The sequence below is a fragment of the Tyto alba genome, unplaced genomic scaffold (genome assembly GCF_018691265.1).
Source record: "Tyto alba isolate M040663 unplaced genomic scaffold, T.alba_DEE_v4.0 Super-Scaffold_38, whole genome shotgun sequence".
NCBI lineage: Eukaryota > Metazoa > Chordata > Aves > Strigiformes > Tytonidae > Tyto > Tyto alba.
The window spans coordinates 18371876-18393517 of NW_024881313.1; the positions used below are offsets into that span (position 1 = coordinate 18371876).

The window sequence follows — 21642 nt, forward strand, 5'->3', positions numbered from 1 at the left end:
ATTCTTACAGAAAGCATAATTTATTAGGTTCGAATTTGAGTAAGATACAATCTAAAAATAGAGTATTTATGTAAATACCCTTTACAGACAAACAGCTTATGCTTAATAGATTTTACTGTCAGACGACACAGTAAGGAATTAGTATTGCATTTTTCACAACAGAGTTAGTTCATTAGCTACTGAAGAGTTAGTTATTATTATGAGTATTCTATATCCCATATTTTTCTATCATTGCTTTTGCTTTAGAGATATAGGCATTCATGGCATCCTCCTTTGATAAACCTGTAAAGGAAAGTAGGAGTCATTATCTTTCCTCATTTGTTATCCTATAAACACGACTACATGATGTAAATGTAATTGGTGTAACACCTTTTTTCAGGTTCCAAGCCTCCCATTTGGCTTTGCCTTTCAAATCTAGCATTCCTGGACATTCTGCCAAAATAAATGCATACCTTTGATTATCATGCAGATTTATATAACATTTGCTTGATTTCATCAAGATATAGGAGTAAATGTGAAGTATATATAGAAATACCAATATTAATATCTCCAACAGTAGCCTGTTTGTAGAATCCATATAGTTCCTTCAGTTCTTCATCAGTTGGTCTTGTTTTTAATTTTTTTACATCTTCTGCAGCACCATTAAAGTCAGCCTGATGAAAGAAATCAAAGTGTTAGTTTTCCTCTCAAGAGGTTTGCTTAGTATAGCATGCACGGTAATATACTCACTTGGGTTTAGTGGCAAGTCTAGGCATTTTTCCATGAAAGAAGCTTAATAAAACCGTAAGTTATTAGAAAGAGAACTAGGCCTACTTAGCTGATAAGGGTCAGCACTGCTAAAGTAAGTAAACCTCTTTTTTCCAACAGTTTTACTTGGAACCATTACAGACTGTCCAGTGTCAGGATATTTACAGATACATACGTGCAAGCAGCTACAGTGAATGTCGTGTATGTGTCTTTCACAGTCACACTGGGGTATGAAGGTGTTCATTTAACTTTATACCCCAGCAGAAATCTCTGAATCCTTTTGTCCCTGACTGCAGAGTGTTGCCTCAAGTGGCAGAGCTCAGCTACCCTCTGAGGGACACTGCCCACTTCCCTCTTCATTTCTACTTCTCTGCTGACAGTGCAGTAGGTGACCAGCAGTTGGCACAGCCGTACCTCACAGAGATGAGCAGTGCTCCTGCCAGGACAGCCTTCACCACCCAACTCTCAGACACAGTGAAGCACGAGAGTGAAATATAAATTTACTCCTTTCATCATCATGCATCCCACATTCACATCAACCCAAGGCTACAGCCATTATTCTCCCTATATACTAGGTCTCAGGCTGGACTTTAGCACAGAGTTGGGGGGTCCTGCTTCATGCCCAGGCCATTTCAGAGCTAGATTTCGTACAGTCACCACAGACCCGCCAGGTCACTGCACTACTATAATGCAAAAAAGATACAGGCACTTTAACACACTATGTGCTGGTTTCAATAATTATTTTAGCTTTTGAGTTGGATCTGCATTTTCAGAAGCACAGTATATCATGCATTATATGCTATTAAACATATATTTAATATGTACAAAACCAAACTACAACTGCTGTGGCTCTGTTTAAATAACTGAGACCCTAACATTATCTCAACAGTCTATACTGTGCTTCTTTAGACCACTTTTTTCCTTTCTCTAGTTACAAGAAATATTTTTTTTTTTTAAATAAGAAAACCTAATGCACATTTCTCTCCTTAATTGATGCCTTGACTAGCAACTGTGCTCTGGGGACCAGGTGATAGAAATAAGCAAGCACACATGAGACCTGGGTACACTATAGCATTCTGTATTCAGAGAGAAAGTACAAGAGAGGTTATTTCTGTATTTAAATTTAAGAAGGAAAAACAAAAAACAAATTAGAGACTGGTGCTCAAGTATCTTTCTCCAAAGAAAGGCCCCTTCACAGAATCATGAACCACCACATTCATAGATGTGAGGACAGATGAGCTGGCAGCTGCCTTGGGGCGGCAGTGGCAGGTGAGAGAGGGCGAGGACAGGGAGCTGAGCGCACCGCAGCGATCCTGCACAGAAACCCGGCCATGCTCGCACAGATCAGTCACCTCTGCCTCCTGAGATGGAGTTCACTTTTTTTTTTTTGCCTTGGAAATGTATTTTGGCTAGTGAGTAAAGTTCCTAGATACAAACTTCTAAGGAATTTTCTAATGTTTTGGAAAATTGCTATTTGAAACCCACAAAGAGAAAGCACGAGTCTAAGAACAAAAATGCTCGACACGGGAGGATGTACATCTGTAACACCAGAGTTGAAACAAGGAGCAGCAGGCAGACAGGTATATTTAAAAAGGATGCTTTAAGAAAAATCATGACATATGATTAAAAGGGTGTTCTAGCAAAGAAGTGCTCCCTGCAAAGCAGCAATTGAAAATAAAACTTGAATCCTCTTTAAACTGCAGTTATAAATTCACAGAACATTAGATGAGAAGGCTTCATGATGATAATCCACATCTCTAGTTCTGTCAGTTTATTGCACCCTTAAAAACGCAACGGAAGAAAAGATCTTTAGACAAAAATCCTGCAGCAGTGCAGGTGCTTATTAACAAATAATCTTCCAACTCAGCAAGAACCACAGTGTTTGCGTAACTGACACACAGAAGTTTCCAGGAGATTCCCACCAAGGACTCCCAGAACCAAATGCCCAGTAGTGGATGCAGAAGTACAGAAAATGGCTAGGGTGTTAAAATGGTCTTTATCAGTTTTACATTTGAGAAACCCTGCTGTTATGTGGAGATATTTTTAATATAATGATCCTTCATTCTTTACGCAGTACAATACTAAGAATCGGACAGATTCCAAGTATCGGTTGTCCGCTTATGGTAATTCAATAAAGTATACTATTTGGAAAAGTTACCACATTAAATTCTAAATCAAATTACTTCCAAATTATATTCTTAAATCTAAAACTTTATAGACTGAAAATATGTAACTATGGTTATGCAGTTTGTTCCTGTTTTGATAAAAATAATCCTCAATAATAATAAAATGAAACTATACCATAGAATCATAGAAAAACATGAGGCTTTAAGTCCAACTCCTTTGTCTGATTTCTTTTAAGAACTAAACATTGTGGATTTTTAAAATTTTTTTTTTCACCAACCAAATATTTGGGAGCATTGCACGACAAATACAGGATTTTTCTAGAACCAAACCCCAAAATGCCCAGAATATGTTATACATAATTTAGATAAACCAAAATCATGTGCTCCAGATTATATATAAAAGCTGAATCAATGTTGATATGACCTTACAGCATCTCTTCTCAGCATTTTTTTTGTTGCCATATACTCTATTGCTCACTTAAAAAAAAAGAAATAACTGGCATTCTAGGAGGAATTAAACTGATCATGAAAGCTATCTTAATTGAAGTAACTATTTAGTCAGTTTGGGTCAGGATTAAAAATGGATTATATGCACAACAAAAGCTCTTTTGCTTCTTTTTTCTGGATAAACACAATGTAAATATTTTCTTCTACGAAGTTTAACATCAGAAATATGAATATTCATTTTTCCCAAAATACTCATTTTTCCTGAAAGGCCAGAAAAATAGAGTGCAAGGTTTCTCACCTCAGTTGAAAGTAAATTTTTAAACGTTTCATAAAGTGTCTCCTGTCCCAATTCATCAAAGAGTTTAAGTAACACTTGAGGAGCTTGTTTGGCTCTGTTTTAAATACAAACTAAAATCTTCACTCTGAGTTTCAAATAAATAGAGTTTAAAAAAAAAAAAACTGGTCTACATGGTAAGTCCTCAACCCTTCAGGCAGAAGTTACAGTACTAAACAATTACTACACAGATTACATACATGCTATATGAGAAAAACCTGTTCTTTACATAAAGTAAAATTCAGCTTTTCTGCATCTGCAAGCTATCAGAGTCAATACCACTTTTCTCCTGTTTGCAGAATTGAGTGCTCTTGTCTAGGTCTCCCAAATACTTTCACAGACTCACAAGACAGTTTGGGTTGGAAGGGACCTTAAAGATCATGTAGTTCCAACCCCCCTGCCACGGGCAGGGACACCTTCTATCCACTAGACCGGGTTGCTCAAAGCCCCGTCCAGCCTGGCCTTGAACCCTGCCAGGGAGGGGGCAGCCACAGCTCCCCCCGGGCAACCAGTGCCAGTGCCTCACCACCCTCACAGGAAGGAATTTCTTCCTTCTATCTAAACTAAATCTACCCTCTTTCAGTTTAAAACTGTTACCCCTCATCCTATCCCTACACTCCCTGATAAAAGAGTCCCGCCCCACCTTTCCTGTAGCCCCCCTTTAAGTACTGGCAAGCTGCTATAATGTCTTCCTGGAGCCTCCTCTGCTCCAGGCTGAACAAGCCTGACCTCGTAAGGGAGGGGCTCCAGCCCCCTGAGCATCTTCATGGCCTCCTCTGGACCTGCTTGAGGCGGTCCATGTCCTTCCTATAGTGGGGGCCTCAGAGCTGGATGCAGCACTCCAGGTGGGGTCTCACAAGAACGGAGCAGAGGGGGAGAATCCCCTCCCTCGACTTGCTGGCCACACTTCTGGTGCAGCCCAGGATACAGCTGGCCTTCTGGGCTGCGAGTGCACACAGCTGGCTCATAGTTTTTCATCCACTGTACTTGCTGCTCTCAACCCACTCATCACCCAGCCTGTATTTGTGCTTGGGATTGCCCTGACCCACGTGCAGGCCCTTGCATTTGGCCTTGCTGAACTTCATGAGGTTTGTACAGGCCCACCTCTCCAGCCTGCCTGTCAATGTCCCTTTGTATGGCATCGCTTCCCTCCAGTGTGTTGACCACACCACACAGCTTGGTGTCATGAAACTTGCTAAGGGTACACTCAATCCCACTGTCTGTGTCGCTGACAAAGATGTTAAACAGCACCAGTCCCAACACCGACCCCTGAGGATCACCACTCATCACTGCTCTCCACTTGGACATTGAGTCATTGATGACAACTCCTTGAGTGCAACCATCCAGCCAACTCCTTATCCACCGAGTGGTCCGTCCATCAAATCCACGTCTCTGTAATTTAGAGACAAGGATGTCATGTGGGACAGTGTCAAATGCTTTGCACAAGTCCAGGTAGAGGACGTCAACTGCTCTTCCCTTATCCACTAACGCTGTAATCTTGTCATAGAAAGCCACCAAATTTGTCAGGCACGATTTGCCCTTAGTTGGCTGTCACCAGTCACCTCCTTGTTTCTCCATGTGCCCTTGCATAGTTACCAGGAGGATCTGCCCCAGGATCTTGCTGGGCACAGAGGTGAGACTGACTGGCCTGTAGTTCCCTGGGTCTTCCTTTTTTCCCTTTTTAAAAATGGGGGTTATGTTTCCCCTTTTCCACTCACTGGGAAATTCACCCAACTGCCACAACTTCTCAAATGTGATGGATAGTGGCTTAGTCACTTCATCTGCCAGTTCTCTCAGGACCCATGGATGCATCCCATCAGGTCCCATCGACTTGTGCATTTTCAGGTTCCTTAGATGGTCTTGTACTTAATTTTCTCCTGCAGTGGGTAATTCTTCATTCTCCCAGTCCTTTGCCTTCTGTGGTGTGGCTGGAGCACTTGCCAGTGAAGACTGAGGCAAAAAATTGGTTAAGTGCCTCAGCCTTCTCCATATCCCAGATAACCAGGTCTCCCATTTCCTTCTGGAGAGGGCCCACATTTTTCCTAGTCTTCCTTTTATCACCAACGTACCTATAAAAGCTTTTCTTGTTGCCCTTGACATCCCTGGACAGATTTAATTCTATCAGGGCTTTAGCCTTCCTAACCTGATCCCTGGCTGCTCGGACAGTTTCTCTGTATTCCTCCCAGGCTACCTGTCCTTGCTCCCACCTTCTGTAGGCTTTATGATACGGACAGTAATAGTTGCCTGATGTTCCCCTTTGAAGCCTGACAAAGTACTAATTCCACAGGTGGTACCCTACAAATAGTCACATTTGTGTAAGTAAATAAATCTTGGAAAGCTTATGGAGGATCCTATTTAAAAAGCAGCCATAATGATTTAAATTAAATAGTAATAAAAGCAAACGTTTCCCAATAACCACTTCAAGTATCATTAAAGCATCTAGTTGTTACCAACTCACAAAGTGTAAGGATTTCCTCTGTTCTTTCCATAACTGTACCTTACCTCTGATCATCTTTTGCATATTAATGGGAGGGACCCCTACCACAGCGAAGAAACTCAAGAAGAAAACATGATACTTAATGGCAAACACTGTATGAGGGTTAGGAGGTATACAGTGGCATGCATAGAGTCCTCAAACTTCACAATAGGTAGTGACATTTTTGTAAAGTTATGCTAGTATTTGATGGGCCCTTTCTAACCTGTAAAGGGTGGAATTTTGTAGTCTGGAAGCAAGGGTGTATCTTCTGACTGCCACAAAACAAACATTTTGAAATAATCTTAAAGCAGTAAGCCCTGTGGAGCAGGAGTTGTATCTTCTGACAGATCTGAACAGCAAATAGTTCTGCTAATTTAGCTAAACAAAATAATTTCATTTTTATTTAATGTTTTAAACTAGCAATAGTGACATCAATATTGATGTAGATACAGTACTTATAAACAAGAGCTTTGAATACATATATTCACGAATGGATGGTTTTGCTGTCTTGCTGGTGGTGAAATATTGTATAGGTCAGGAGACACATTTTTAGTATTTGTCACGTAGTGCAAGGCAATTTTGTTCTTCTAAAACCCCTTTAAATTGCAGGCATTAAAAGGAATTAGTTAAATATAGAAACATTTCATGAATGTAATTATACAGTAATGAAAATCTTTATCATTCAGGTCAAATCAGTAAATGATAAACCTGTAGAAATTTTGTGTCAGCTGGCATACCGTAGTACAATCTGATCCCTACAGAATACGGAATTCCGGCTGCAAAATTTTTGTAACTGTGGATGGTCTGCCACAGTTGAAATAGCTGTGGCTACAGACAGGCATTTCAGATAATTTAATTTCTTCTTTAAAAACCGAATCTGCTGAGCAGCAGTTAAGTAAATAACAGTATAAAGAAACTCCTGCTAATTATTCTGTAAGATCTCACAGAATTTCATTGGACTCTTTGAAGTTTACAGCACAAGTTGTAATAGGATCCCTTAGGATCAGTTGTTAGGCTAATGTGAAAACTGTATATTCTCAACATCTACTTGTTCTTGATGTCATAGAAGAAAAATCCGTACAAACAAGAAAACCCTAATCTCAAATCTGACTCAAGAAATTGATTCTTTCTCCACAAATGATAGCTTTGATTTGGATATAAAAGAATTTTGTCCTCAGGTACCAAAAACTGTAGTCCACATATGCACTAACAACAGTATTTTTAATAGATATATAGCAGTTATTATGGAGAAGTGCTCAACGTGGAGAAGCAAAATCAGCAATGCAACTAACTCATCACTGAATTAAAAATGACATCCAAAATAAACTGGAACCTTTGACACTCCTAAAAGCAAAGCATTTACACTCACACTGTTGGTACAGACGTATAAAAGGGATGTACGTTTGCTTATGAAAATAAATGTAATGGTCTGCTACTCTTAAGATTTATTTTAAAGGTAAAATTTTATTAAAATAAATATTTAATTCTTAATCCAAACACCAGTAATGTGACATTTCTGACTATACCTATCACTCAGTTTTATCCATATACATACAAACAAAGGCAGCATTCATGCTCTGTTAACAGTAAGATTAAAAAGTGGTATCAGTAATAAAACATAACTGAGTTGCCACAATTGATTAAAGCTTAAATAAGCTTTATCTTCATCTTTACACTATGGCCACTACTGCATGTGACACTCTCTCAGCATTGACATACAAGGACCATTCAAGTCAGTGGAAATCTTCCACATGCCTTGCATTGTTTTCTGATCAGAATGAACAAGCAGCATTGTTAGACTTGTACAAGATAAAAGATAACAAAAAAAATAATCAAGGAAACCATTAAGTTAATAAGCTTCTTATCTTCACATATGTTTATTCTATTTGGATCTATAGGCAAGTATCACAGGATACTGTTTTAAAATTATGCAAATGAGTATCTTACACAGCAAGAAATACGCAGAAATTAAATACTAAACATTTCTTCATCTCCCTCTAGCCAATCACTGTGCACAGACTGCTGTTTAGGATTTGCTTGCTTACACAACATGCTTAGGAAGAGCATATAAAAATATCATTTCCTTTTAATCATGTGCCAATAAAATTCTCTTTAACTTCTCAAATTAAAAGCATAAGTATACATAAACATACACACATGCATTAAAGATAAATGGACAAATCATCAGACTATTATCACATACTACCTTTTTGCAAAGAAAAAAGCTTGAATTAATTCTTCATTTACAAAATACTTTACCAGTTTGCAAAACTTACAACTCTTTTACAGCCTTCCTGATGAAAACATTATGTAATTAATTTTGTCCTCATTCCCATACAGCCAGATTCAATGAATTTTTATGGATATGGATAGTAGCTGTCAACCAAAGCAACCATGGATAGAAAACCTCTATAATGTCTAATGCAGAATGTGTAGGATATTGTAATATTTCAACCACTGATTTTTATTTTAAAGTGTAGCTGTTTGCAGCAATGGAATGCCATATGATAATGCACTCAGCTCTAATAGTGATTTATGCCTCGTTGCTTAATCATCAGGCTCATAAATTTATTTTCTAAAGTGAATTCTAGGCCAAATAAAACAAACTATAATTTCAGTGATCACTAATTAAACAAAGGTGGTGTTATGTTTAGAATTTGGCAGTTCTGAACCACTAAGAAATAGGAATCTTCCTCTTAGCTGTAAAACTCCACAATGAAACCTCTGTGCCATTCAACATAATTGCAGCTCAGAAGAAAATTGCTGAGCTATTGGCAATACACTCCCTGCATCTAGGTCAGAGCATTAAGTTCCTCACTCTTTGCAAAACACACACACTAACCAAGCTGAGACAGACATTATAATGAGACCAGGATAAAAGGGCTTGCAAATCTTGAAGTGAAAGGGATAACAGAAAGCCTAATGAAGAAAAACAGCCTAATCCATCAGAGCATGGGCAAGACAAGGGAAGTATTCATAGTTTGCTACAAAGGTAGGAAGCTGAAAGCCAGCAATGAAGATCTGATTTCCTCAAGAACTATTTAAATCTGTAGTCAGAGAAAAGGTAGAAGGAAGCTCTCTCTAGACAGAAGGTAGAAAGTAGAAGCTTTCCTACCAAAACACAAGCCCATCAAAATGTACTCCAAAGATGCACGCACCATAAAAAGCAATGCACAAGTCCCTTAAAAATTATTCCTGCTTCCCAAAAGCACATACACCACTGCTTCAGTGTCAGAAGTTTCCCTCCTCCCTTTAGAACTAGAAGTAACTGCTAGACCCTAAAAAAATAAATACATACCTACCTTTCAATACATAATCCTGTCCTATCAAACTCAGATGCACATGTAAAGAAAAATAATTTACACATGCTCTGAACATGTAAGGCTCCAAAAAATGACATGACCTACGAATTGTTCAAAATAAACAGCATGTACCTCACCCTCCATTCATGAGAAGTAATGCATTATTTAACCTCCAAAGGCTTAAGCAAACTTCCCATGCTGCAAGGTAACCTTGATTTGGCAGTAATAATCCTTACGCTGAAGAAAAACCTCTGTCTCTGACATGGCATTGCACTGATGGCCAGTGCAGCCCTCCCACTCCTCTCCTTACGTCTCTGTCTCACCAGAAGCACAACTGCTTACCTGGAGAGTCATGATGCTGCGAGGATGCCCAGGGAACGGCCTCGCTCCTTCTCCAGCGGGGACACGGCGCTTCTGCCTCTCGGCTCCTGTGGCGCGAGCGCGGCGTGCTCCACCGAGGGCGTGGGGCTGGTACGAGTGTCCTCAGCTCACCCGCCACGGCCAAGCCACGCCGGGGCAGGACACGGCCCCCTCGGGACCTGCGGGGACAACTGAGCGGCTACAAGTGCCCGGGAAGGGACAGTGGGGGCATTAAGCTCACACTAGTTTCTTCAGAAAGACTGAGCTCATTTCCATACCCCTGAGGATTAGGCCGACAGCCTGAGAGCAGAGATGCAGAAAGATTTCCAAGCCATTTGTTTGAAAAAGGAATTTCTTCAGTGATGTGAACCGCCACCAGCCCAGTTACTGCTGCTGCTCCCTCCGCCACAGCCCCTGCCTGTGCCCATGCCCAGCCCCGCCTGGGACCTCGCACCCTCCAGCTGCAACTCTGAAAAACATGCAGGTCATCCCTGGGATACCACACACAAGCAGTTCCACATACAAAATACCTTGAGAATGCTGGTTTTTTTCTTTGCTCTACTAAATAAAAGAACTAAAAAAATTAAATGAACCAACAAACTAGCCTACAACCGTAACCACTAAAGGAAAAAAAAATCTAGCCCTATTTATTATGTCAATTCATAAATAATTTATATTCACACCTCTATACATTTATATCCATCGCTCCTTGAGCACGGTTTAATCACAATACCGTATGCTTCAGCATTTTTAAATCCATAAGCTTCCATAAACCCATGTAAAAGGAGTGTTCCCTTCACCTTAAGACCGGGTTAAATTAAGCCAGGGTTTACCAAGAAAACAAGCCGAGTGAATTTCTGTAAATAGAAGATTAAAAAATAATCTGAAAACAACTCCACCAACTCTCGCCTCCAGCATCACAAAGCAACAATGCTGTAATTTTCCCTGCAGGAACTCTGCTCTTTCCGGTAAGAGGCTGCACGCAACCACGTTGTGCGCTCAAGGTGAATGCAGAACCTGAACGTGTGTGTAAAGATTTGGTAATTGGTCACGGCTGATTGCGGGAAACCCTGAACGGACCCAGTTCTTACCTGTCGTCCGTATTACCGCTAGTTACAGAACGCGATGTATGCACGTAATACGTCCCACATTAAACGGCAGCGAGGGACGCCGCTGCTGCTGCTATGAAGTCCCTGTGAAGCACCTGCTGACCTGACTTGGCCATGATTTCACTAGATGACGTACGACAACACAGATCTGCCGTCACCTACAAAGCAACTTATGGTAGCGCTCCGAGCGAGGAACTGCCAGCGCTCAGCCGGCGGTGGGTCCCGCCAAAGGCGGGCTTCTAGCACCGGCATCCGAACGCTGCCTTTCATCGGACGGCGACGCGCTGTTCCTCCGTGCGGCGCCGCGATCGAGCGGCCTCCCGTAGCGCCGCGCCGAGCCCGCCGCGCACCGCCCGCCCAGCCACCCCTCCCCCGGCAGCCGGCCGCTCCGCGCCGCACCCGACACCAGCGCAGCACTTCCCGCCCGGCCGAACTGACCCTCGCGCCAACCCTGCGCTGCTCCTCCCCAGCCCGCCCCGGATCACGGCCCCGGGGGCGGGGCGACCCGCCCCGCCTCACCTCACCGGACGGCAGCGGCGGCGGGGAGAGCCCGCCGTGCCGGCGCAGGGGCGGGCCGCCGGCGTAGGCCGCGGCGGAGGTAGGGCTCGGTGGCCGCCGGCGGGAGCGGGGCGGTTGCGGCCCGGGCCCTGCTGCGGCCCAGCGGTGTGGGCCCGGCCCGGCCGCCGGCTGCTCCGCGGCCCCGGCAGGCCAGGCGGTGTGGCGGCGGGGCCGAGGGCGGCGGGTGGAGCCATCTGCCTCAGGGACCGGCCGGCCCGTTTGCAGCGCGTTTTGCGGGAGCCGCGTTTTAACCCGCCTTTCCTTCGTGTTGTCAGGAGCTGGCTGAAGGCGCCCGGGGAGCGTGTGGGAGAGGAAGCGCCAGGAGAGGGGGTGCTGGCGGAGGCAAGCGTGCGCGGTGTTCCCCCGCTTCTCCCTTCCGCAGGAAGCGCGGGGGTCGTGACGCTGGTGCGAGGTGGAGGAGCTTAGTGGTTATTCTTTCCCCGTGGTCGCTTTATTTCCTGTTCCTCCATGCTTGTTTTCCTCGGTAGTGCCCATTTTGAGAAGACGTGTAATCCTTCAACTGTGAAACCTCTCACGTCTTGCACCTTTCTCATACACACGTATGTTGCTGACTTTGCTGGATACACCCTTGTAAAAGATCATCAGAGCATCCCTAATTGAAAGCTTTGAAAAACGATAACCCAGAGCTCTTTTTTTTTTTTTTTTTTTTTTTTTTTTTTTTTTTTTCGGTCCCAAATGTATCATAAGCTTCCTTTTCTAACTCAGTCACATGTAAGATTTGGTCACTTCCATTCTATAGTTGTTTCCACTTTTTGGTTGGTGCCACTGTGATGGTGAGCAAAAAGGATTAGGTAACTGCAGGGACGGTAGCTCCATAGAGGACTAATAAAAAAATGAGCTTATCTTACATCCCTGATGCAACTGTTCTGGCAGCTTGGGGGCAGAGGGGAGGGGATAACAGAAAGCAGCAGGGCCGCCCTGCCCTCCCCAAACAGCTTCTCCCATGCCCAGTGTTGCAGGCAGACAGTGGGGCTCGATGGACCATTGCCTGGGTGTCTCTGCAGGGCATTCATAATTACTGAGAGTACGGGGAGAGGGACACAGTGCTCTGTTGTATTTTGAAGTACTTCCTCAGTTTTGCTCTTCTCTGAAAACTACTGTGGTTTTGACTCTCATTGTGTATAACAGCTTCACAGTTGGCATTGCATTGATACAACTCTTCCATGCGTTTCTCCTGCTGGCTTCCAGATGGGGGTTTAGCTGAGGAAAAGTCCCCCAGATAGATGTTACTTTATGGCAGTACATACTCTCCGGGGAATTTCAGTGAAGATGGGGTCTTTTTTTTTTATATAAAGGTAGCTTACTACCCATACACAAAGAACTGATAGGACTAGCAAAATGGTATCTTGTGACTATTTAAAGGTTGCCACTCAGGAGATGAACATAAATGCTATCCATGTGCCTACTTGAGTAACTAGGAAACCTAGGAGAGAATCATGTCTGTCTTCTCCGGACTTGAAACCTGAGCTGCTCTTACTCTTAAGCTTGGCTGTGCAACAATGAAGATACTGCTAGTTTAGCAAGGAGATGGTGAATACTAGCCCAGGCACGACTACTGGATTACCAAGGCCTGTAATCAGGCCTGCCTTCATGTCTTTATTGTTCCTCTGCGCTAGGTCAGTCAGAGCCATAACAATTATCCATTCTCTGCTCCTGTGTCCTTTTTCTTATCCCTAAACACATAGTCTACGTGACAGAAGAGTAAGAGAACCCTTTGAGACTTTCTGGAGGCCTGTAGAAGATTGCCTTCACTGAAAGCATAAGTTAATAGAGTCTGCAGATTTCTATCATACCTTCTAAATGCAGACAAACACAAGACATAGATTAAAGAATGAAAACGGAAATTAAAGTTTTAAAAATCCTAAATAAATTCAGGAACTTGGTTTATGTTGTGGTTCTGCTTTTTTTTTTTTTTCCATGTCATAATATTGCTACAGTGCAGCTATGCAACAGTGAATATTGAGTAGTCCTTCATCTTGTGGTTCTGGGGTTTTTGGGGGGTGAATTTGGTTTTGTTTGGTTTTTTTGGTTTTTTTTTTTTTTTTTTTTGTGCTTTGGGTTTTTTTTTGTTTGTTTGGTTGTTTTTTTATTATTATTTTTTTAATCAGTAATACCTCCAGTTGCTTTTGTTCAGCTTTGAAACAGACTCTTGTCACTGGTGTTGCCTTGCTGTCTGATCTGCTGGGTTTATTATTTAAAAAAAAAAACAACAAAAAAAAAACCAAACAGCAGCACAGCATGTGCCTTGTGGAAATTTGTTAAGGATTAGTATTGAGCTAATATCTAATGTGAGGAGGGTGATAGTTGCCAGTATTACTTTGAGATGTGATGTTTGTCTTCTGCATTGCCAAAAGAAGCTTCTGGTAATGATGTCCACAGCAAACAGTACAGTATTTGAACTAATGTTTACCACTTTCTTCTGTTCACAGGTAGGGTGGCAAAACACAAAAGAACCTCAGGATGTCTGTAATTCCACAAGGGACAGCAACGCTTCGTAAAGCAAAGAAAATCACTGTAAAAACGTGTCTAGATAACCCCTTTGTTTTTCAGTGGAAAACCATAGATGGAGAAGATATGCATTTTATACTACAGACCTTAGAAGAAAAGATTAAACGTATTGGACTTAAAAAGATTGAGACTCCGAGAAAGAAAAAACGTTCCCTTACAAAAAAACAAATGAAAATAAAGGGTGATGCTAGCACCAATGAACTCCCTAAAGAAGAGGAAACAGAACGCCATCAACAAAAACCAGGATGGACTGACATAAGTATCAGAAGACAGCTTGCTATAGGAGTTAATGAAGTTACAAAAGCATTGGAAAAAAATGAACTACTTCTCTTGCTGGTGTGCAAGTCTGCAAAACCTGCCATGATCACATCGCATCTTATTCAGCTGAGTGCAAGTCGAGCCACACCAGCAGGCCAGGTTCCCCGTCTCAGTGAAACAGTTGCACCACTTCTTGGCTTAACATCCATTTTAGCACTAGGCTTTAAAAAGCAATCTGATAAATTTACCGAAGCAATAGAGGCAATAATTCCAAAGATACCAGCTTTGGAAGTGCCATGGTTTCAGTACAGAACTGAAGAATCCGTGGCTTATGCACATACAGATTCTTCAGACAATCGGGAAGCCGAGCAGCTTGCAGAGGCGCAGGGGGATGAGCTCACAAGCCAGAAGCGGAAGCGTATGGAAGGCAATCAGCTTGATCTTTCAAATGTAATTTTGCAGCCTTTGAAAATCAAGAAACTTGTTCCAAATCCAGATAAGATAAAGAAGCCACCTCGCAAAAAGAAAAAAGCTTTTTCAGCATAACTGATTTTAGCTTGGTTCTTCGTGTTAAACTGTTTTTTTTTTGTTTTTTTTTTTTTTTTTTTAATGCAGCATGGAGTACAGCTCTAACTGAATTATTTTGTTAGGCTTTACAGAGTAAAGTGCTTGAATACAAGGTGAACTTCATGTTGTATTCAGTTGAGGTACTTTTCTGCTTTAATAAAGAATATTGCTCAAATTTGGATGTGAGTCTTTACCTGGGGGTAAATATTTCATTTGCAGTTGGAGATCACAGAGTTAAAATCCGTAATGAATATGGTGAGGTAATTTGAGACATAATAAGTACATCTTTGGAATTAGTGAAAAGCATTAAACAAACTTTATATTTTTTATACAGAGGAACATGCTTCAAGCAAAACGGATTTAAATATAATTATTCAAACAAATCAATACCAAAAGTGAAAGTTTATTTAAACACAGGTCCATGCCAGTATAACCCTTTTAAAGCTGGTTCGATGCTTGTTTCAAGTAAACAGCTCTAATGGCACAGGCAGACTTCCCTTTTGAACTTTCATAGTTTGCTCTGCAGAACAATAAACTTGTTTTGGTCAAGAACGTAGGCAGACTTGGGTTCCATCTAATACTTCGTGTCTGATCTGCTGAAGGAAAAACTTTATTTTGAAATACAGAACAAAACCAAAGTACTACTGCTGCATCTTGAAAAAAAGACAGACTTCTGTATTGACACACATCCTGAGAGAAAATGTAAACTAACCTAAACTCAATTTGATTTTTAAATGGAGTCTAAAATTGTTTCCCAGGAAACTGAGATAAGCCATATACTGTTGTATATAAAGTAGATGACAGCTGTAACTGCTCCAAGACTGAAAACACCATGTAATTTTTGAGTTTCCTTCAGTTTCACTGAAGGCTATGAAAAGTTTTCTATTGAGAGAGTTGTGTTCTAGGAAGGAAAGGGAATAGTGCTGCAATTCAGACAATCAAAATCAACAGCCTAGGAATTTACTTGGCACTCCATATTTTAAGCAAAAGTCAATACAGTAGTGCTGAAGAAAGCATAAAATACCTTAACTGAGTTATTTTGTTGTTCCTTAAAGATAGAAGTTACATGTTTTCACAGATTTGCTAATCCAGACTTCAGTGCCATCAGGTAGCTAATCTGTATTTTGAATTTATTTAGAAGTGACTTTAGTTCATGATACCAACTATGAAGGGAGACAGTAGCAACGATTCTGTAGTCATGATGCTCCCTGAAGGTTAAACAAAACTAAGCCATTTAATGCCAAAATTTTTTACCCTCCCTGGCTGAGGGTAGCAAGAGGCGGCGAGGTTTTTTTGCCTTGCTTTGTAGTCCTTCATACATGTCCTTTGTTTTGGCTTTTTGGATGCATAAAACTTTGAAGGCATGCTAGCACTAGTGTATTTAATTCCCATGTTGGCTAACTGTTACATTTAAATCTTAGCCTTTCAACAGAGCATGAGGATTAGCTTTGGTAAAGAACGTAGGCGCAGCAATCATCTTTCAAGCACTTTGCTCTCTTCAGGGATTTGTGTTCTCTCTGCAGACAGGAAGTTACTTTGGGAAAGAATTTATAGATGTTTCAAAAGACTGGTGGGAAGGGTGGTGGAGCAAGCGTTAAGTTTGCCAATCTTTGTGAAACCATCTATTAGGTTTCGAGGAGTCTTACCTGGTAGCTGTTCATAGCAAGCCTAATGCACAGACAGGTTCAACTTTGGAAACAGGAGAGACTCTCCCATTGAGCTGCTGGCAGTGGCATGCACACAGATAATAACCTTTCGTTAAGTACCTGCTTAGGAAATGCGAGTGAGTTGCCACAATTTCTACCTCCTGAGTAACTGTCCTATCGTGTGGGTGCAGGCTGGGACACCTTCAAGATTCACATCCTCCTGATGCTGTGATACTTCAGCGAAGCACTTGAGGTGAAGAGCAGGGCTAGGGAAAAGGTCTGAGCACTCAACAGGGACAGAAGAGACCATGTTGGATTACACAGCTGGTAGGTAACACACAGTTTCATGAACAGAACCCTCCAGGAACTGCCTCAACACTCAGGCTCAGATGTCCGCTTCCCTCCTGCTCTCAGGCCTGCTAAGCCTTCCCTCTCAGCTACAGTGCTGCACAGCTTCTACAGGAGGCACAACTCTGTCCTCCTTCCTCTCAGTGAACATGCAGCATGAGCCAGAAAAGGAGACAGAAGCTCACCCCTCTGATTCAGAAGCAAACGGCACCATTTTCGCACAAGATGGTACAAGAGTGGCCACACTCCTTCCTTCATGTGCAATTACCCCAAGATTTGGGCAGAAAGCTAGGCTGCAGGAAACCCAGGCTCAAGTCTGTCTTCCACCTGGACATACTCGGTCCCACTGTGGCCTCAATGCTTTTCCACCAAATAGTACTGGGAAGGATTTGCCTTCTGATTTCAGAGAAGGGAGGGTAAAAGAAAATTTCCGCCTACCCTTTCTTCTTTTTGAAGGGAGGGAAGGCAGAGAACATGAACATATCCTTCATCTGGTGTTCAAGACTACCCATCCAGATTAGGGAGAGCTGGGCTGTGATCATTTCTTAGCAAGGAAGTACCTTAGCCACGAGCACAGAGCTATGCCCTGCTGCCCCCCTGCCTGTTAGGCAGCAGCTGAGCGAGGATTGGCGAGGCTCTGCCTTTAGTGCTGAAGCAGAACGCACCGAGCCCCTTGGTGAACCTCCTCCTCTTCCCAGCAGGCTCCAATAGCAATGCCCAGCCAGGAAGGCACCTTCCTGCCTTTTGGGAATTAAGAACTTCAGTCTTTGATGGAGTTGAGATTAAATCTTTCTTGTTACCTCAGATATCACTATCATCAATTACGTTTTCAGGCACTTAATTCTGCTCAGGCCTCACACAGGGAGTCCAAGCACCCTCTGCACCATCTGTTATGCCTCTGCTACTAGCAGACAGGTCTCAGAGTGGCTGAAGTGGTAAAGCCCAACTGCACCATTAGACATCTGAAAGATGTCCTCTGAAGCCCTTTTAAATTCATAAGGTCCCGAGCTGGTGCACACCCAGGGGTCAGACAAACCACATTCAATCCCTTCCTTTGTTTGAAGGAGGTCGAATGCTTTAATCACAGAGCTGTAACAAAATAAGGGAAAGTATTTATCACTGTCTCTAGGGCAGAATCCTCTCAATCACAATTCAACAAGAAAATGAAACCAAACCACAAACCATTCACACATTGGAAAAGGAGCAGGAAGAAAGAAAAACCCCACTGCTATAAGGAGGTGGGTAGGGCTAGCAGTTACGAAGAACAGACAAATTTATCTTCATCTAAATTGATGTTTTCAGGTACAGAATTCAACTTCCAGCAAAATCTGCTGTCAGAATTACAGGCATGTTTAAAGGAAAGTTCAGACATTTGCATTTCATGAGATATTCAAGTCACATTCATAAGATGCTCACAGCACAGAGGCTTCACTACCACAATTTGGCACTTTCAGCTAGAACAGTTTCTTACTGCAGATTTTCTCAGCGCTCACGTTACTGCAGCATCAGTGAGCTGAAAGAACTGCAATCATATCTAGCTATGACACTATGCTGGAATGCATATAAAGTGCTTCAGAAGCCGCTCTGGTTGCTGAGCATTCACGAGGGAATTAAAACAGCTCCCCCCAACAAGATCAGCCTCCTACATTTCAGGAAGCGCAGTACAGAGACTTCCAAGGACTGAGGGTAGAGCATTTTTCCTCTGCTTACCAGCCACATATATAGCAAAACTTCTTGTTCCAAAGTCAGGATAAAAACACTACCAGGAACAATTTATGAATACATATTTACACAAGATACTTTTCATTAGAATTACAGACTTCATAGGAAATCAAAGTAGACAAAGGAATATGTGCAATTTTGCAGAAGCATTGAAAACATTCAAACTATAAATATCCTGATAGCACTACTAAAATTCTTAGTTTTACACACAGGCTGATGTTATTCTACTGAGGAAAAACTAAGGTTTTGTGCCACAACTGTAAATTAAGTACAGTAACGTATTATCATTCCGGCAACATAGGTAACACCTGCACTGAACAGTGCGATACTGTTAAATCAATCCACTGATCTATTGAAGATCAAAGTACAAATCTGTATGTTTATTGATTTGGCAGCGTTGCTTATGGAGAAACAAATGCACTAGTTAAACCAGTACATTGTCATACTGCTCCAGTTACAAAAACATCCAGGACTTTCATAGAGCTACAAACGTATCGTACTTCATGATTTTCCCCCAAATGATGATATCCACGTGAAGTAAATAAGCAAAGATACTCAAGTTTGTATCCTTCATTCTGTTACACTGACAAACATACACCACCACTTAATAAATAGAAATGCAGCAGTTCATCCACATAATAGCAAATATTTTTGTACCCTAATCCAACACTGAAGTTCAGTTTGTACAAAACAGTCTTTTCTACAGAGTGGAAAAAAAATACCTTCTTCTCATCAAGGTGCAAGCTAAGCTTTGAAACTTAAATGAATGTGCTTTTATTCTTTTCATGGACAATAAAAGAGTTTCATGGACCTTCTGATCTATCTGAAAATGCATAAATTTGGTCACATACGGATGTCTTCATTGTTCAGGTTTAATGGATTATTTCAGTATCACTGACGTTGTGCTTTTACTCCTCTTGAACAATACCGTTCCAAGAGTTATGGAGATCAAATTAACTCAAATGATGACCTCAGAGTTCTAGAAACTTAAGTATCCTCATTGTAATACAAGACCAACCTAAAGAAAAAAGAAAAATATGATATTTTAGTTCAAGTATGGCAATAAATCTAAATATCATTAGTTTTCTGCACCTCAATTATGGATCTTAAATACGACCAACTAAAAATGTTATTTTAAAACTTCTGCCCATTTTAGCCAGTGTAGATTAATGTAACATTATACCTAGCAGAATTCAGAAGCCCTTTTATTCTCCCTTACCTTTTCAGATTCCATGCCAGGACACCTCCAGTTGTACAAATAATACTGCAAATTTCCATCGCCAATCCCAAACTTGAGTTTTTCCAGGAATGTTTTGTTTTCCATTAAGTCTAGTGCATTGAACACATCAAATCCTTTCTGGCAATAGCAAAACATTTTTTAAATTTTACTTTTTAAAATTTCAAATGATGCACAAATGATACTTTACACAGTGGTATATAATATCCAAGAGACTAGGCTAATTAAGTGGAAAAAAAGACAAGGGAATAAATCTTGGCTTTTAATTAGGTACACACACACAGAAATTTTCCCAATAAAAAGTAAAGTATAAGGTACAACTTTGCTTGAAGATTATCTCCAAAAGGATAGGAATTTTAAAGACATTTTCAAGAGGTAAGGGTCTGAAGAGTGCCTAAAGCATTACCCATTATTTTATCCTTATAGATATGCATTTGTCACAATCACATACAGTGTTTTGACACACATGGCCTATTCCAGCTAAAGCTGCATAAACACAGCTTATGAAGTTTTTCAGCCATCTATCATTCTGTTAATGATAAACATTGTATTTATGTAATTTGGTCCTTTTCTGAAATGCCATTGTCTTTAGAACTCCAATCTTTCACATTACTCTCCCTCCCCTACTCATGCACCCTCTACCAACTCCTCTTTTTATCAACTCCCAAATTCACTACTCAAACAGGTACTTTGCTCTCAGAAAAGCCATGTAGCCAAATTAGTCTCAGGGTATTGTGCAGCAATACAAATACACTCAAATCTCAACTCCCTGTGAACTCTTTAACAGGCACCATAAAAACAAGGTCAGTTAAGTCATTGCAGTGACAATCATCATGTATGAATAGCTGAATTTGCTTGTGTGTCTGAATATAAAAGTCCATTTATTTGCAATTAACTGCAAGGGAGTCTGACCTAAGATCTTGGAGTCTTAACAGCACAAAGGCAGTGCACCAGCAAGACTTTCTATACCCTAAGATAAAAATAAGTTACAAAACAGTATGTTCAGCTACTTAAGCACAAGAAGATGGTAAGGAACATTATTTACTCAGTATGTATAAAATATAGATGCGGGTTTTCTTCTTTTAAATAAGTACCCCATATTAGGAAAGAAGGGGACTGAAGAAAAGGAGCATTTTAAGCTCTCCATCAGTTTAGGACTATTTAAAAGAAAGTCACAAGGTAGAGACAGTGAGTTTAGTAAGGTTCCCCACTACCTTATACAAAGGTCATTCTGTGAGATACAGCTATGCTAAGTTAAATGTGCTGTGAAGAACACACATAAACAAGACAAATAAGGTAGCAAGGACTTGACACTTGGCATTTAAAGAAGTACAGTTTGAAATATTCCAAGATAGTAATAGACATTAGCAGAAACCTCAGAAGGCAGGAAGGGAAGTGGGGGAGAATAGAAATACACTGTAGGTACAGACACACTAACGAACTCTGCAATCAAGCACTCAATTCAAATAAATAATAAAGTCTGCAGATATAGTTTTAATTCAGTATCTAAACATCAGCAGATTAGGTTCAAGTTAGTATCTTCTGAGGGGTATAAAAAAGTTCCTGTTCAAAGACACCTGTTCCACAGCTCTGCCAAACCATTAGAGGAGACTCAGAAATTAACTTCTTCCCTGCTTATAAACTCTCTCCTTTTCTAGACCAAGAAACCTTATGTCAGCTTTAACAATAAAATATGTACAGGTGTTTGTTTGGTTTTTTTTTTTTTTGGGGGGGGGGGGGGGGTGGGGGTGGGGGCGGAGATTATCCTGCTGCAAAATCCCACTCTCTCCATGCAGCATACATGGAACCTAAGTGCGTAACTCCAAATTTTGGCATTTGCTTTGGAGGTCAGACATTTTTTACTGTAATTGCCAAG

General features: G+C 41.2%; 3 protein-coding genes across 7 annotated transcripts in view; 1 reads left to right on the forward strand and 2 right to left on the reverse strand.

Moving 5' to 3' along the window:
• Position 1: 1 nt before the first annotated feature.
• Positions 2–9953, reverse strand: ACBD7 (acyl-CoA binding domain containing 7). Its single transcript, XM_009964632.3, has 4 exons — positions 9775–9953; positions 536–653; positions 370–432; positions 2–282 (listed from the first exon to the last, which is right to left on the reverse strand). The coding sequence occupies exons 1-4, from the start codon at positions 9784–9786 to the stop codon at positions 209–211; spliced, it is 267 nt and encodes an 88-aa protein (XP_009962934.1). The 5' UTR covers positions 9787–9953; the 3' UTR covers positions 2–208.
• Positions 9954–11357: 1404 nt separating this feature from the next.
• On the forward strand, positions 11358–14988 carry RPP38 (ribonuclease P/MRP subunit p38). 5 transcript variants are annotated; one of them, XM_032991507.2, is made up of 3 exons: positions 11358–11499; positions 11735–12019; positions 13910–14988. In XM_032991507.2, the coding sequence occupies exon 3, from the start codon at positions 13941–13943 to the stop codon at positions 14790–14792; it is 852 nt and encodes a 283-aa protein (XP_032847398.2). In that variant the 5' UTR covers positions 11358–11499; positions 11735–12019; positions 13910–13940; the 3' UTR covers positions 14793–14988. The 5 variants fall into 5 exon arrangements, with proteins under 5 accessions (XP_032847398.2, XP_032847399.2, XP_042657923.1 ...); XM_032991508.2 differs by having other exon boundaries at positions 11358–11871; XM_042801989.1 differs by having other exon boundaries at positions 11358–11864.
• Positions 14989–15196: 208 nt separating this feature from the next.
• NMT2 (N-myristoyltransferase 2) overlaps positions 15197–21642 on the reverse strand; it is a 36496-nt gene continuing 30050 nt past the window's right edge. The window contains exons 11-12 of the mRNA XM_042801988.1: positions 19749–19886; positions 15197–19547 (exon numbers count right to left, since the gene is read on the reverse strand). Coding sequence (XP_042657922.1) covers positions 19527–19547; positions 19749–19886 — 159 coding nt within the window. The 3' untranslated portion in view covers positions 15197–19526. The remainder of the gene's footprint in view (positions 19548–19748; positions 19887–21642) is intronic.

Coding starts and splice junctions, on each gene's coding strand:
- RPP38 (XM_032991508.2), top strand. CDS start 13,941: ATGTCTGTAATTCCACAAGGGACAGCAACGCTTCGTAAAGCAAAGAAA.
- ACBD7 (XM_009964632.3), bottom strand. Junction 433..535: donor TGTTGGAGATATTAATATTG/GTATTTCTATAT, acceptor TTATTTTGGCAG/AATGTCCAGGAATGCTAGAT. Junction 283..369: donor GGCTTGGAACCTGAAAAAAG/GTGTTACACCAA, acceptor TTTCCTTTACAG/GTTTATCAAAGGAGGATGCC.